Source organism: Argopecten irradians, chromosome 14, assembly GCF_041381155.1.
Source record: "Argopecten irradians isolate NY chromosome 14, Ai_NY, whole genome shotgun sequence".
Classification (NCBI taxonomy): Eukaryota; Metazoa; Mollusca; class Bivalvia; order Pectinida; family Pectinidae; genus Argopecten; species Argopecten irradians.
Genome location: NC_091147.1, coordinates 38,484,241 through 38,501,767, shown reverse-complemented (window position 1 = coordinate 38,501,767; position 17,527 = coordinate 38,484,241). Strand labels below are relative to the sequence as shown.

Here is a 17,527-nt window from a genome sequence, read left to right as displayed (position 1 = left end):
ACTTTACCTATTTGTCAGCGTCCCTGGTGTATAATTGTAGTGCCTACACACTTTATCTATTTGTCAGCATCCCTGGTGTATAATTGTAGTGCCTACAGGACTTTACCTATTTGTCAGCATCCCTGGTGTATAATTGTAGTGCCTACACGACTTTACCTATTTGTCAGCGTCCCTGGTGTATAATTGTAGCGCCTACACGACTTTACCTATTTGTCAGCGTCCCTGGTGTATAATTGTAGTGCCTACATGACTTTACCTATTTGTCAGCGTCCCTGGTGTATAATTGTAGTGCCTACATGACTTTACCTATTTGTCAGCGTCCCTGGTGTATAATTGTAGTGCCTACACGACTTTACCTATTTGTCAGTGTCCCTGGTGTATAATTGTAGTGCCTACAGGACTTTACCTATTTGTCAGCGTCCCTGGTGTATAATTGTAGTGCCTACAGGACTTTACCTATTTGTCAGTATCCCTGGTGTATAACTGTAGTGCCTTCATGACTTAACCTATTTTTTCAGCGTCTCTGGTGTATAATTGTAGTGCCTACATGACTTTACCTATTTGTCAGCGTCCCTGGTGTATAATTGTAGTGCCTACTGGACTTTACCTATTTGTCAGCGTCCCTGGTGTATAATTGTAGTGCCTACAGGACTTTACCTATTTGTCAGCGTCCCTGGTGTATAATTGTAGTGCCTACATGACTTTACCTATTTGTCAGTGTCCCTGGTGTATAATTGTAGTGCCTACAGGACTTTACCTATTTGTCAGCGTCCCTGGTGTATAATTGTGTAGTGCCTACAGACTTTACCTATTTGTCAGTGTCCCTGGTGTATAATTGTAGTGCCTACAGGACTTTACCTATTTGTCAGTGTCCCTGGTGTATAATTGTAGTGCCTACACGACTTTACCTATTTGTCAGCATCCCTGGTGTATAATTGTAGTGCCTACATGACTTTACCTATTTGCAGTGTCCCTGGTGTATAATTGTAGTGCCTACAGGACTTTACCTATTTGTAGTGTCCCTGTAATTGTAGTGCCTACAGGACTTTACCTATTTGTCAGCTCCCTGGTGTATAATTGTAGTGCCTACAGGACTTTACCTATTTGTCAGTGTCCCTGGTGTATAATTGTAGTGCCTACAGGACTTTACCTATTTGCAGTGTCCCTGGTGTATAATTGTAGTGCCTACAGGACTTTACCTATTTGTCAGTGTCCCTGGTGTATAATTGTAGTGCCTACACGACTTTACCTATTTGTCAGCATCCCTGGTGTATAATTGTAGTGCCTACAGGACTTTACCTATTTGTCAGTGTCCCTGGTGTATAATTGTAGTGCCTACAGGACTTTACCTATTTGTCAGCATCCCTGGTGTATAATTGTAGCGCCTACATGACTTTACCTATTTGTCAGCGTCCCTGGTGTATAATTGTAGGCCTACACGGACTTTACCTATTTGTCAGTGTCCCTGGTGTATAATTGTAGTGCCTACATGACTTTACCTATTTGTCAGTGTCCCTGGTGTATAATTGTAGTGCCTACAGACTTTACCTATTTGTCAGCGTCCCTGGTGTATAATTGTAGCGCCTACATGACTTTACCTATTTGTCAGTCCCTGTGTATAATTGTAGTGCCTACATGACTTTACCTATTTGTCAGCGTCCCTGGTGTATAATTGTAGTGCCTACAGGACTTTACCTATTTGTCAGCTCCCTGGTGTATAATTGTAGTGCCCTACAGACTTTACCTATTTGTCAGCGTCCCTGGTGTATAATTGTAGTGCCTACAGGACTTTACCTATTTGTAAGCATTTCAGGTGTATAGTTGTAGCGCCTACATGACTTTATCTATTTGTCAGCACCCCTGGTGTATAATTGTAGTGCCTACAGGACTTTACCTATTTGTCAGCATCCCTGGTGTATAATTGTAGTGCCTACAGGACTTTACCTATTTGTCAGTGTCCCTGGTGTATAATTGTAGTGCCTACAGGACTTTACCTATTTGTCAGTGTCCCTGGTGTATAATTGTAGTGCCTACAGGACTTTACCTATTTGTCAGCGTCCCTGGTGTATAATTGTAGTGCCTACAGGACTTTACCTATTTGTCAGCGTCCCTGGTGTATAATTGTAGTGCCTACATGACTTTACCTATTTGTCAGCGTCCCTGGTGTATAATTGTAGTGCCTACATGACTTTACCTATTTGTCAGTATTCCTGGTGTATTACTGTAGTGGCTTCATGACTTAACCTATTTTTCAGCGTCTCGGGTGTATAATTGTAGTGCCTACAGGACTTTACCTATTTGTCAGCGTCCCTGGTGTATAATTGTAGTGCCTACACGACTTTACCTATTTGTCAGGTCTGTTATTCCTCGCTTATATTTGTAGGCCTGGTGTATATTGTAGTCCTACATGACTTTACCTATTTGTCAGCATCCCTGGTGTATAATTGTAGTACCTACAGGACTTTACCTATTTGTCAGTGTCCTGGTGTATAATTGTAGTGCCTACAGGACTTTACCTATTTGTCAGCATCCCTGGTGTATAATTGTAGTGCCTACAGGACTTTACCTATTTGTCAGCGTCCCTGGTGTATAATTGTAGTGCCTACAGGACTTTACCTATTTGTCAGCGTCCCTGGTGTATAATTGTAGTGCTACAGGACTTTACCTATTTGTCAGCGTCCTGGTGTATAATTGTAGTGCTACAGGACTTTACCTATTTGTCAGCGTCCCTGGTGTATAATTGTAGTGCCTACAGGACTTTACCTATTTGTCAGCGTCCCTGGTGTATAATTGTAGTGCTTACACGACTTTACCTATTTGTCAGCGTCCCTGGTGTATAATTGTAGTGCTTACACGACTTTACCTATTTGTCAGCGTCCCTGGTGTATAATTGTAGTGCTTACACGACTTTACCTATTTGTCAGCGTCCCTGGTGTATAATTGTAGTGCTTACACGACTTTACCTATTTGTCAGCGTCCCTGGTGTATAATTGTAGTGCCTTACAGGACTTTACCTATTTTTTGTCATCCCTGGTGTATAATTGTAGTGCCTACATGACTTTACCTATTTGTTAGCATCCCTGGTGTATAATTGTAGTGCCTACAGGACTTTACCTATTTGTTAGCATCCCTGGTGTATAATTGTAGTGCCTACAGGACTTAACCTATTTGTTAGCATTCCTGGTGTATAATTGTAGTGCCTACATGACTTTACCTATTTGTCAGCGTCCCTGGTGTATAATTGTAGTGCCTACATGACTTAACCTATTTTTCAGCGTCTCGGGTGTATAATTGTAGTGCCAACAGGACTTTACCTATTTGTCAGCGTCCCTGGTGTACATTTGTAGTGCCTACACGACTTTGCCTATTCGTCAGCATCCCTGGTGTATATGTTTAGTGCCTTCATGACTTTACCTATTTGTCAGCGTCTCAGGTTTATAATTGTAGTGCCTTCAGGACTTTACCTATTTGAAAGCATCCCCGGTGTATATTTGTAGCGCCAACATGACTTTACCTATTTGTCAGCGTCCCTAGTGTATAATTGTAGCGCCTACATGACTTTACCTATTTGTTAGCATCCCTGGCGTATAATTGCGTATAAGCGCCTGCATGTCTTCACCTATTTGTCAGCATCCCTAGTGTATAATTTTAGTGCTTACACGACTTAACCTATTTGTCACTGTCCCTGGTGTATAATTGTAGCGCCTACACGACTTGCCTATTTGTCAGCGTCCCTGGTGTACTGTTGGGACCTGTTAACTACCAACATAGTATCCCTGTGTAGAGTTATAAGGGTGTTAGGTTTGTTCTTGATGATATTTGACTTTTCTAATCAGTGAATCTGCAGGAGTTTCAAGTAGAATGAGAACACAGTGAGATTGAATTTGTGTTTGAGTTATTGACTGAATTTTGGATTAATTTAACAGAAACGTGTCTTTTTTTCTTCTGACAAGCTAAATGAGCATTTTCTTGTCATTGATTTGAAAAAAAAAAGATCAATACCTTTATCTAAACCTTAAATAGTTCTTATCATTGCTTTTCAATACATGTGTGAATAAAATCCAGTAAAAAAAATTACTTTCAGCCATTCTTTTAACAAAATTATGAAAATTATGACATGGGTCTACATTGTCCTAGAAAATTTGTGTACAAGTTTGTACAGATAGGTAGATTTGTGTACAAGTTTGTACAGATAGGTAGATTTGTGTACAAGTTTGTACAGATAGGTAGATTTGTGTACAAGTTTGTACAGATAGGTAGATTTGTGTACAAGTTTGTACAGATAGGTAGATTTGTGTACAAGTTTGTACAGATAGGTAGATTTATGTACAAGTTTGTACAGATAGGTAGATTTATGTACAAGTTTGTACAGATAGGTAGATTTGTGTACAAGTTTGTACAGATAGGTAGATTTGTGTACAAGTTTGTACAGATAGGTAGATTTGTGTACAAGTTTGTACAGATAGGTAGATTTGTGTACAAGTTTGTACAGATAGGTAGATTTGTGTACAAGTTTGTACAGATACGTAGATTTTGTACAAGTTGGTGTGGCTGTGTTGTAATTTGTGTTTTTTTTTCTGATAAATAACTTTTTAACATTCCTCCTGGTAATTAAACATTCATAGAAGTTAAGATAGCTGATTCGCACATGATTGTAGTGGTTAAGATGTCCCGACATATTACCACAATAAGCCGTCCACCTCTTGGATGCAGGTTCGAAACCCATGTGGGGAGTTGCAGGTACTGACCGCTGGCCGGTGGTTTTTTCCAGGTACTTTTTCCTCTACCAACAAACTGACACGTCCTTACATGACCCTGGCTGTTAATAGGACGTAAAACTAAACAAACCAAACGCACATGATTTCTATTGTCTTGTTTAATTGCTATTTGATGGCCAGTACCACAGCTATGGAAATATAGAACTAATTGAAATTCATAACGATGTTGCAAATGACTGCATTATTTAACACTACTTAATTAAACTAACCTCTGTAAATTTCAAATTTGTAAATTTTTTAATTGAAAATTTTAAATTATGATACACTTTCAACTTAATCATTAATATTGATATAGTGTAAACAAACATTTTTTAGTGCAAATGCTAAATGGTTTATTACCGCGGATATTTATAAATTTGATTGTTAATTACTGGAAATATCATTTTACAAACTTATGCACTGCACATGCATGAATTAGCTCTTCAAAGACAGCGTGAAAAAGTGGTTACATAAAATTACCATTAAAATAAGCATGCTTTTTGTTGTGAAATAACTTTTGGAATGGCATTTTGATTTTGTCCATCTTTTGACAAAAGATTTTTGCCTAAACAGTTTATTACTGAGCCCTTATATATATATAGATATATAATGAAAATATAGTATTAATGTTTTATCATGTCAAACTTGCTGTTCAATTTCCATGAGGATTGTCAAAGTCTGGTAACAGGTCTAAAGGAAACTTAGACACCTTAAAAACGGATGGCAATGTCTAGGTTTGTTATTACAGGGGCTACATGAAACTTACTCAAAACATGTGGATGAATGTCTGATTGTGGTATTAGAGCTAAAGGAAACTCAGTTATTGTAACCTTTTGGTATCACTTTGAGTGGTGGAAAGAAACTTTAAGGGATGATATGTCAAGTTATAATTATGGTGATGGGGTTAAAGGTCATACTCTGACATTGTACAAATTATGCCAGTGTGATATGTCAAGGTTTGGTATCAAGGTTAATGGAAATTCAGACACTGTAAAAATCTAAGGTGACATGTCAAGGTTTGGTATCAGGGTTAAAGGAAACTTAGACATTATAAAAATCTAAGGTTATACGTCAAGGTTTGGTATCAGGGTGAAAGGAAACTCAGACTCTATAAAAATCTAAGGTGATACGTCAAGGTTTGGTATCAGGGTGAAAGGAAACTCAGACTCTATAAAAATCTAAGGTGATACGTCAAGGTTTGGTATCAGGGTGAAAGGAAACTCAGACTCTATAAAAATCTAAGGTGATACGTCAAGGTTTGGTATCAGGGTGAAAGGAAACTCAGACACTATAAAAATCTAAGGTGATACGTCAAGGTTTGATGTCGAAGCTCCAGACAAAACTAAGACATTACTTCCTGATCATCATTCACCATGTATTATAATCACCTTACCAATATCGCCCTCCCCCCTCAAGCCCCCTTTCCCCACCCCCTCCTTAGCACAGTGACGACTGACATTAAGCTTCTTCCATGTGCTTGTGTGATCTAATTAACACTTTGAGGTAACACCTGTTCATTAGTATGCAGGTACTTACAGTCTTAATCAGAATGTCGTGACCATTGTATTAGTGGTCTGCTACCAGATACAGACGCAGAAGGTAGACATTGCCAGCCACCGGACCCGCCGTTCCGAGGCTACCGATATATAGATCATGTGATCAACTCCAACATTGTCATGAGCAGTTTATGGAAGGTTTAACACATTGACATGTGACTTTCTAGTCGGTTATGACGAAGAAAGATTGGAGAATGAAAGAATCTTACATCGGTCTGTCCAATAGATAGCTATATATATAGGGATAGCTGAATCTAAATGAAGGAATCAGATTTTTCACTGTTCACCCCAAGGCCTACCGAGTATTATTAGTAATATTTTACCAAGATGGTTCAATTTTACTATCTTTAATTTTCATAAGAACCATTTATGTTTATTTTCATGATTTTCCCCTCTTTGCTACTTAAAGGAAATAATAAAATTGTATATTTTTGATAGAATGATTAAATTCCCTCCGCTTGTGGGTTGCGATCTTGAAACACATATTGAATTGTCGGCCATTACTGTTAGAAGATGAATAGTTTTACAAGAGGTCTAAAGATGGCTTTTCTTGGCCTTCGAAATCTGGCCAAACTATATCAATCACATTGGTTGCTCCAAAAACCATATAGAAATAAATTTGGCATCAATTCGTTGAAAGCACCGTGACACGATTAGTGATGGAATGTTACGTAGTAAATCCGTATCGTGATTTATGTATTGTCTCTCGACTCTTGTATCGTGATACGAGTCAAATTGATACCTAATGATCAATCCAATACATAGCAGCACTGTTGATATAACCAATAAATGTTCGGCTCTGTTTTCATGGTAGCGTGTCAGTAACAGTTTTCCTTTGATGTTCTTGGGTTACAACAATCAATTTTCTTTTCCATTTCTCAAGCGTAGAAGTTAAAACCAATACAATTAATATTTCTTACAATGGAAATAAATTTACTAACAATGGAAATAGAATTTCTAACTATAGATATAAAATTTTTAAAACAATAGAAATCAAGTTTCATTTCTAACAATAGAAATAGAATTTCTTACAATAGAAGTAAAATTTCTTTCAAAAGAAAAAAAAAATATAACAATAGAAATAGAATTTCTAACAATAGAATTTGTAATGATGGATTTGATTTATATTTATATTCTAATGTCAAAATTTTTGTCCCATGATACAATACAATATTGACAGTACGTGATATTTTTCACAGATTCACATAAATGTTTTGTCCACAAGATGATGAGATGAATGATTTGGAGCCATCCGATTGGTCATTATTATAGTGCCATAATATTAGATTGATGAAAGCAAAGCTATAACCATCATTGATTTCAGAAATCTGATATTAATGCCACGTTATAGTAGTATAGACCTGATGCAAGGAGGTAGTGGATGAAGCAGGGCTATCAGGTTACAACGTCGTAAAGTGTCGAGATCTCCTATGAGTATAAATTTTTCCAAAATGGCAGAGAGTTATAGTCTTATGATCTATATATGACTCTAACTTTGATATGCTGAACAAGACTTAACTATGGATCTTTAGCACCCGTTGAATGTTGAAAGTGCAATAGTTATTATTCTGAACTTTATCTGATAATTATTAAAAATAGGTATCGGCTTCAAATTACAACGATTCCTATTCATAGATATATTAATGCCTATATTTTAAGCATGAAAAGCCATAACACGGGGGTTTTATTATTAATATTCTGATTTCTATTTTTGTAATCTGCTGTATGATCTGACGTTGTCACGCGATGTAAGCTGTAATACGGAGCCTTGTAATCGACAAGGTATAGACAGCATCAGTGATGATAGGGACGTCCACGTGAGTTCGAGCTTAACGGGATAAAGTTGTAAGGAGTCCTTCACAACAACAGATCACATTAGTAATTTCTTGTGTGGGGACTTACGAAGTCTTGTCTGAAATTTCTCAAGATCTGTTCCATTAGGAACTGTGGAAGTGTTGTCCATAACAACAAATTTGATAGATATTATTTCCATCTGTGTTGATTTACAATTGTGTATTCCATTGTTGGATATATATCTGTTTGGTGGATTTTTGTTGTTGTCCACAATGCCTTCCCTTACTGACACAAAACTTGAATTGGCAAGTGCAAAAACAAGGTAAGAGTAATAGTGATGCCCTTGCCCTTTAAAAACATGGGGAGATTTTCAAAAAGTGTTTGGGAAATCATATGGTGTTGAATGATATTCAATGTGATCAGAGGTTTTGAATATTGGTGAATTATATTCAATCTGAAATGTTTGGAATATTGGTGAATTAAATTTAGCTGAAAGGAGAATGTTGATGAATTTTATACCATGTGAAATGTTTGGAATATTGGTGAATTATATTCAATATGAAATGTTTAGAATATTGGTGAATTATATTCAATATGAAATGTTTAGAATATTGGTGAATTATATTTGATATGAAATGTTTGGACTATTGGTCATGTTTGGAATATTGGTGAATGATATTCAATATGAAATGTTTGGAATATTGGTGAATCATATTCAATATGAAATGTCTGGAATATTGGTGAATGATATTCAATATGAAATGTTTGAAATATTGGTGAATGATATTCAATATGAAATGTTTGGAATATTGGTGAATGATAAATCAATATAGAATGCTTGGAATATTGGTGAATGATAATCAATATAGAATGCTTGGAATATTAGTGTGATTATATTCAACTAAAAGGATTTGGAATATAATTTGAAATAATATTAAACCTGTATTAAAATTTTGGGTTTGGAAAATAATGTTGAATCACATTCAACATAAAAGGTTTGGAATGTTGTGAAATGATATATATTCAAAATAAAAAATGAAAGTAATGTGAGTTATTTTTAAAATTAAAGATGTTGAAAATGATCCTTGGAGGGAGGTAAAACTAGGGGAAATGATGGGTATTAAAAATGGATATTATTTCTATGGCTCACAGAGACTCATTCTAGGATTGATCCTGCCCTATATTTCCGTGTGTTCAATGTAAGAAAACAATCAGAAAAGTGAAGATTTTTTAATGTAATATTTTATGTTTTCAATGTTTTGAACTCTTTATAGTGTTCCGTAGACAGTGCTTATAATTAGCTATAGGTGCTTTTCTGAATGTATGATTTGATTCAGTTGTATAGCGCTTTTGTAAGATGTAAGTGGACTTCTGAATCTTGGAATTATATTTACAACTTTCTAACTGATTTTGTTGCTGGTCTTTCTTTTTTTAGCCTAGCATCATCAGATGTTAATATTCCTCTCATCTAAGATTATACATTGAAATGGCTGTAACTGATTCTTCATACTTAATTCATTCACCCCTGAAGACACATTGGACTCTTCCAAATCAAAGACTAGACCAGTCCATTATGAAATTTCAGGGATGAATGAGTTGAAGGATCTTTAAAAATGACAAAATTGTATAAGTTCCCCTTTAACTTTGTACAGATTCAAATTTTAGACCGTTATTTTTGTGAAAAACATTATATTCAGCCATGGGAATCTTGAATTTTGACAAGTTGCCATGAATTTCAAATTTCTTCTTTAATGTGGTATTTTGTAATGGAATCTTTCATAGTCGTTATGATAATTCCTTTGGCATCTCTCACTATTTGTTTATCTGATTTTGAATGTTTTTTTGTCTTTTCTCTTTCTTTCCACTCTTTACTGTATTTCTAAATCAGAGGGTATGTATATATATTTAAAATGTTATACAACAGAATTACACCCATGAACCATTCATCATTATGACCAATTCATCACTAAATATATACCTTATATGTGAAAGTTGACGTCGGAAATTTTAACTAGTGATCCGTGAACCATATATCATTAGGACCTATTCACTTAATACATATGTACCTGGTATGTGAAATTTAACATAAAGAATTTTAACTAGTATGTAACGGTGATATTTGGTAACACTCGGGTCATTTTTCACAAAACAGTAAACCTCTGGTCAGTTTTAACAAAATTCATAGACACAATAATATCATAATTGGTCATCTGACTCTTTGGTCATGCAGCAGTTTTAACAAAATTTTCATATGAAAGTTGGACATATGACCATTTGGTCAGTTTTTATTTAAAATCAAAATTAAAGCCCCCTTAAAACAATTTCAATAAAACTTTTGTACATCAAATGCAATTGCAGTTGGTTGTTTTTGGTCAGTATTAACACTAAAATTAAAAAACCCTTCGGACAATTCTAACAAAATTGTTCATATTTAAGCTGGTCAACTGACCCTTCAATTAGGTCATCAGTTGAAACTCAAATTAAAGACTCCTTTGGACATTTTTACTAAATTTTTCAATTTTTTTTTTTTTTGCAACATAAGTTGGTCAATAAGTCGGTCAAAAAAGCCTGCATGTGGTCAATAAATAAATTAAAAGTACATGTTTTGTCATCAGATCTTATTAAAGCTGTTGAACTGATATGGAATTATAGAAATTCATAGTAAAACTGTTGCTTCCTGCCGACATGCTTGGACGTTAATCTCAATGTGAGAACTAGAACTCCTACTGAATAATAATGTTTTTATATAATTACCAATATCTGATTCTGTAATTTGACCCATTCACCCCTGTAAACTTTTGAACTCTTCCAATTCAGTGCCTGGAATGGTTCATTGTGAACTTTCAGGGGTGAAAGAGTTAAAATAAAGCTGCTTTTGGTCTCAGAGCAGGACATGTATCCTTTTGCCCCAAAAAAGGACATATCATTCTGCCCAAGAGTAGGACATTTCATTTGGCTCCAAAGTAGGACATTTCATTCGGACCCAAAGTAGGACATTTCATTTGGCCCCAAAGTAGGACATTTCATTTGGCCCCAAAGTAGGACATTTCATTTGGCCCCAAAGTAGGACATTTCATTTGGCCCCAAAGTAGGACATTTCATTTGGCTCCAAAGTAGGACATTTCATTTGGCCCCAAAGTAGGACATTTCATTTGGCTCCAAAGTAGGACATTTCATTTGGCCCAAAGTAGGACATTTCATTTGGCCCCAAAGTAGGACATTTCATTTGGACCCAAAGTAGGACATTTCATTTGGCCCCAAAGTAGGACATTTCATTTGGCTCCAAAGTAGGACATTTCATTTGGCCCCAAAGTAGGACATTTCATTTGGCCCCAAAGTAGGACATTTCATTTGGCCCCAAAGTAGGACATTTCATTTGGCCCCAAAGTAGGACATTTCATTTGGCCCCAAAGTAGGACATTTCATTTGGCCCCAAAGTAGGACATTTCATTTGGCCCCAAAGTAGGACATTTCATTTGGCCCCAAAGTAGGACATTTCATAGCCCAAGAGGACATTTCATTCAGGCCCCAAAGTAGGACATTTCATTTAGGCCCCAAAGTAGGACATGTCATTTGGCTCCAAAGTAGGACATTTCATTTGGCCCCAAAGTAGGACATTTCATTTGGCCCCAAAGTAGGACATTTCATTTGGCCCCAAAGTAGGACATTTCATTTGGCTCCAAAGTAGGACATTTCATTTGGCCCCAAAGTAGGACATTTCATTCAGCCCCAAAGTAGGACATTTCATTCAGCCCCAAAGTAGGACATTTCATTCAGCCCCAAAGTAGGACATTTCATTCAGCCCTAAAGTAGGACATGTTTTAATTAGCCCCAAAGTTAAGGATGACATTTTGTTTGAGACAAAAGTAGGATGTGTTTTTTTATGGGCTAAATAACAAAATGCACTTGCATCAAATAATAAAACATGGATATATGCAGATTTATGGCTTATATTTTGTTAAATATGATCAGATTTATGAATTTCAAATACCTGTTGTTCATAGTCATTGTGCTTAAGTCAGTTATCAACTTATCATGTGTCGTCCGCTGTGCGTATACTTTTGTAAAGTACAACTTCTTCTCAATAACCGAAAGGCTCAGCGTATTGATATTGCTTGGTTAAAGGCTTAGCCTATCTTCAAGGTCACAGAGCTCAAGAGGTCAAATTTAATTTTCAATAAATGAAAGGCCAAAACTACTCCGATATTGGGCCTGTAGCATGCTAGATGAAACACTTCCAATTTTATTTACTTGAATGACCTTGACCTTCTTTCAAGGTCACAGTGGTCAAACACATCAGAAAGCTGAAACTAATAACTTCTGCTGAAGAATATATAATGTCTTGATTGTTAGCTTGAGAAAAGGTAAACATTTCCTGCCCCTTTTGTCATTTGTATTTCATCGAGATTTTTTCCCCACTTCTGTATAAATCTATTGTGTTGTTTTGTACCTGTATAGCTGAATGACTCTTAAGGTCCCATGGGCCTTTTGTTATATAAGGTTGACTTCATAATGGCTTGCCTGAAAAGCTCTGTAAGCTCCTGGTTGTTTACAGGTGTTCAAATTAATCAGTGTGATGTAATAGCTAGCTCAGGTGTGAACCTTTTATAAAAAGTTGGAGAAAAAAAAACCCAGTCATTCTGAGGCAAATCGTATAGTCATGCAATCCATTATCCCTGTGATATCATCATCAATATTATTCATATAATGCTAATACTAAATAACTTCTGTTAAACACCAGGGAATGGCTACACTGTAGCAAAATTTGAATTAAATATTATGAATTCAATTGAAAATAATCTACTGTAAAGCAACTTTCTTTTTCGGCTATTAAATTTCCATTTGAAAACAAGTTTGCGAAGATTAATATTCCCGACAATTGAATGATAATTCCTATCAATTTACGTGATGTAGATATTAATTGGCGGAGATAAGCTTTTGTGAATTTCTTTGATCGCAAAATTCACGAAAGTAAATCGCATGCGTATTGAAGTTGGTTTACAGTATTCTTTATATAAATTCAGAATTGTGGCAGTTATTTTATATGCCCTTATTTGGATTTCCATCAACAAGAATATGACTACATTCAACCCTCGATCTTTCACTCCCCCCCTCCCCCATCCCTCAAGCTCTCTCTTATCCCAGCCTATCACAAACATAATAATATTGTATTATCAATTTTTAACCGTCATCTCCATGATCCCACCATCTATATATATCTATTGTATCCCATATATCAAATTAGTAACTGAAACTTCATACAGCAACCTATTTACAAATGGTGAGCCATTGACCTACATGCTAAATTAGGTCACAGGTTAAGTTTTAATGTAAGAAATTTAGGTAACTACGACCTAAATTTGGTCCATACGTCAACATTATTTAATTAGACCAGTGTGATTATAATATTGGATAAACTGCAGTAAATATTCTCTAAACTGTTCATAAAATATGATAAACAGTTTTATAAAAGCTGTGAAAAAAATTATTTTTAGTTAAAACTGATTTAAACTGACTTGAGGTTTACTGAAGATAATTATATGAGATCTTTATTAGTGTGGTCGATGTATTGTTAATAGGACGTTAAACTAATTAAACCAAAACCAGTGTAGTCAAAAGTAAATATTTTGTTTACGACTGACTGAAGAGTATTTGACTTTGGATGTAGGTATTGTCATGAATATAGATTTATTAAGCTAGTAAAAAAAAAAATTAAATCATAAAATTAAAAAAGAAGAGAAAATGGAACCAGTAAGTTTATAGCAACGTGAACATGAACTAGGCCGCACAGTCATACTTTATGTATAGAAATCTTATACCTGCACAGATACACGATGATGCTGCATGTTCTAAACTTCACTCGGTACAGATATCTTATTTCACAGAATTATTTATCTGATATATATATATATTTATACACTCCAGTATTTAGATTTGTTTACATTTATCTTGCATGATGCTTTACAGTTAATCCTACACAGTGAAATATTAACCTAGCACTGGTATATATATTCAGACAACAGAATGGCTAAGTATATCTACCATGAGCCCTTGATCCACCTTTGGGCCGCTTGAAACCTTCACAGGGCAATTGTAGCTATAGGAACTGAATGTAGGTGGATGGTTTTCCTATTGGTACTCCAGCCTTCCTCAAGCTCCAAAAATATCTTAAACTTTATAGTATAGTTTTTTGTGACAAAAGAAACACATTATATTGAATAATTTTGCGTTTGCTGTTCTGCTGTCATCAGCAAAGCAATTTATTTATTAAATAATTTCAATGAGCATTTTATTGTGGAATTGTGTTGCTACTGCCCTGGTAAAAACAATATAAAAAAAAGATACGGAAATATTTTCACTTAAAAGTTTAACGTACAATTTTACAGGACATTGCATTCTAATGATTTCCTCAGAATCGTAGAATTCTAAAAGATACGGAAATAGTTTCTGTTAAAAGTCTGACATACTATTTTACAGGACATCGCATTCTAATGATTTCTTCAGAATCGTAGAATTCTTAAAGATACAGAAATAGTTTCTATTGAAAGTTTGGCATACAATTTTCAGGACATTGCATTCTGATGATTTCTTTGGAATTCTTTACATTTGTTATAAATGCGGTTGTGTGAACTGTTAGTATTATAGGCCCTTAATCAACTATCTAGGGATAGGACACTGATGGTTTTTGTGAACGTACTCTTAAATAGAATCTCTGGAGAGTATCTGTTACAGTAATTACGATTTCTGCTTTCAGTGATGTCTTATTTTCTCAAAATTGCTTTTTGAGGTAGACTGTATACTAATTCACCCCTGAAAATTGATAATGAACTGGTCCAGACTTTGAATGAGAAGAGTCAATTGTGTCTGCAGGGGTGAAGGAGTGAAAGGTCAAGGATACTCTTTGTGTAATATAAATGGGTCGCTTTTCCTGCTGGTTTGATGGAATAGCGGTTTTATTATTGCCAATATAAGAAGTCTGTTTACCGTTGGCCACAGCGTACTTTCTGTCACCAATCTTGTGAATGTCTCATTACGGAGCTTGTGTTTGACCAAGCCTCTCTCGATCACACTAAGCTGGGATGATCACCGTTTCCAAGCCGTGAAGCCAGGACTAGAGTATACTCCGGAGGTCCATTCTACTATCTTAAGTCTGGATAGGTTGACCACGGTAATGGTTACCAAGACGATGAAGTTTTCAAAATTATAGATTTTTTATAGCAAAGAACGGTTATTACAGTGGTAGGTGAATTCTCCGCTGTATTGTAAACTTCTATGTCCTCAAATGAACTCCATGGTTATTTTGATGTCATCAATAAAAAAAAAAGGAGGGGGGGGGTGAAGTGTCTTCATATGCTCTGAGTCTGTGGCATGAATGAAATATGGTTCACAAATATATCCCAGAATGCTGGAATGCACAATTTCTACTACAGGAACTTGACGGAAATTATCCTGATATTAGAGCATGCTTACCTTGTCTACCTATATGTGAAGTCTTGATATTGATTAAATTTTGATTTTAAAACTATTTACAGGGAATTAGCTTATAATTACAGCATCAAGCTTTATAGACAATTAATGTTTGATATTATTGAGTGAAAAGCGATTCCAGATTGAAATAAATTAATAAAATCTATGCTACATAATTAAAAGACTTAAAATTTTCTATTTTGCTATGAATAAACAATTTAAACATGGTATATGTATCGATTATTCAGTAGTTTTAAATCTCACTTTTATTTTAATCATTTAACTCTTTCTTGATTTAAATGTTGTGAATTTCTTTGCAGTTCTTTAGTTATAACCCTCTCTTGTTTTAACTAGTGTGAATTTCTTTGCAATTTTGTAGTTTTAGCTTTTTCCTGGTTAATTAATCTGAATTACTTTGTTTTTCTGTAGTTGTAACGCTTTCCTGCTTTAACCATTGTGAATATATCTGTATTAAATATAGTTTAAACATTTTACAGTGTATTCAACAGTTTTAATTCTTTCTGCTTTTTTTTAACAGGGTGTTTAAAAAGAGCAGCCCAAATGGAAAGGTGAGTAAAAATCTTTTATGCTCAGTCGTCTTCTCATCTTAACTATTATGGGTTGAACCTTGAACTTAAAAACTGAAATGTGTATCAATATGTAGGTTTCAAGATCCGAAAATGACGTTGGTAAAGTTCAATTTAGTCCCTCCTTCTGGTGATTATGACGGAAAATTTTGACGTGAATTCTGTGATGTCATCAACAATGGAAGGTGGGACTAATCGACTGTAAATTGTACTTTACCAACATAGTTTTAAGATCTCCAAACCCGCGTATTGGAAGTGTATTTCTGGGTCCAAGTGACAAATCTTACACACAGGGACTTGTAATGTTAATTGGAGGTTTGGTTTTTAATAATTAAATGTCCTATTAACAGCCAGGGTCACTTAAGGATGTGCCAGGTTTGTTGGTGGAGGAAAGCCGGAGTACCTGGATAAAAACCACCAACCAGCTGCCATTACCTAGCAAGGGAGGGTGGCTGCTGTTTACATGTATATACTTTATATAAAATAACATGCAAACCCCCTCCCTACTACATTACAAATCCCTGTGTTCTGTTACACTAATCATTCAAACTCAAGCAACTTGAAAACTCAGGTTAACTCAAAAGTGATCTTGATGCATATATGCCATTATAAACATCTAAATAGCGTAAATAACGGGGTTTGGCATAATGTCAGATTATGATTAGATAGACATAACAGATGGGGTGTCCGACATCTCGTAGGTAATTTGTGGTTGCTAGAGGCATCATTAGAAGCATGGTAGCAATTTCAGTATTCTATCTGAGCTTCAGCTACAACAGAACCCTAGTACACTTGTACTGTAATACCTATTGGCTCAATTTTGTGGTTGTAAAATTTTGCAATTTACTGCTTGGAACTTATTTGTGAGGTAATATCGCGAATCATATTTGTAGCTTTTGAAAGTGCCAATCATGTGATGGATGTGATATGTATGTAAAACCATGAATTTTGAAAAAAAAATGTGAGGGATTGAATTTCATGAAGTTGACTGAATCTGCAAATTCAGCAAAATTAAACCCCATTGATTATCAACAAATTTGATTTAACAGTAGATAAAGGACAAGCTAAAGCAGCGAGGATTCGGCTGATTTGTAGATGTTTATTTGTTTATTTTTTGTGACAGATAGCTAGACCATTTGTCTTCAGAACAAGTTAATGACTTACATGATCAGTATTTGTCATATTTATAATGCAAGGTCAGTGTAGTCACTAGATTCACATGAACAGTATATATAGTCACCTGGATTTCAAATAAGTAGACATCGACTGCATTTAAATTCGATATGTTTCAATAAGATGTTTTAGACTTTTGTATTTGTATTCAGTAGTCAAATGAAAATCCATCTAATGTAAATGATATCAGAAA

At 35.3% G+C, this 17,527-nt stretch overlaps 1 protein-coding gene across 1 annotated transcript in view; it reads left to right on the top strand.

Moving 5' to 3' along the window:
- The window catches only part of LOC138308150 (beta-arrestin-1-like), a 64,562-nt gene that overhangs the window by 28,880 nt on the left and 18,155 nt on the right, over positions 1–17,527 (top strand). The window contains exon 2 of the mRNA XM_069249090.1: positions 16,113–16,143. Within this exon, the coding sequence (XP_069105191.1) occupies positions 16,113–16,143 (31 nt within the window). The remainder of the gene's footprint in view (positions 1–16,112; positions 16,144–17,527) is intronic.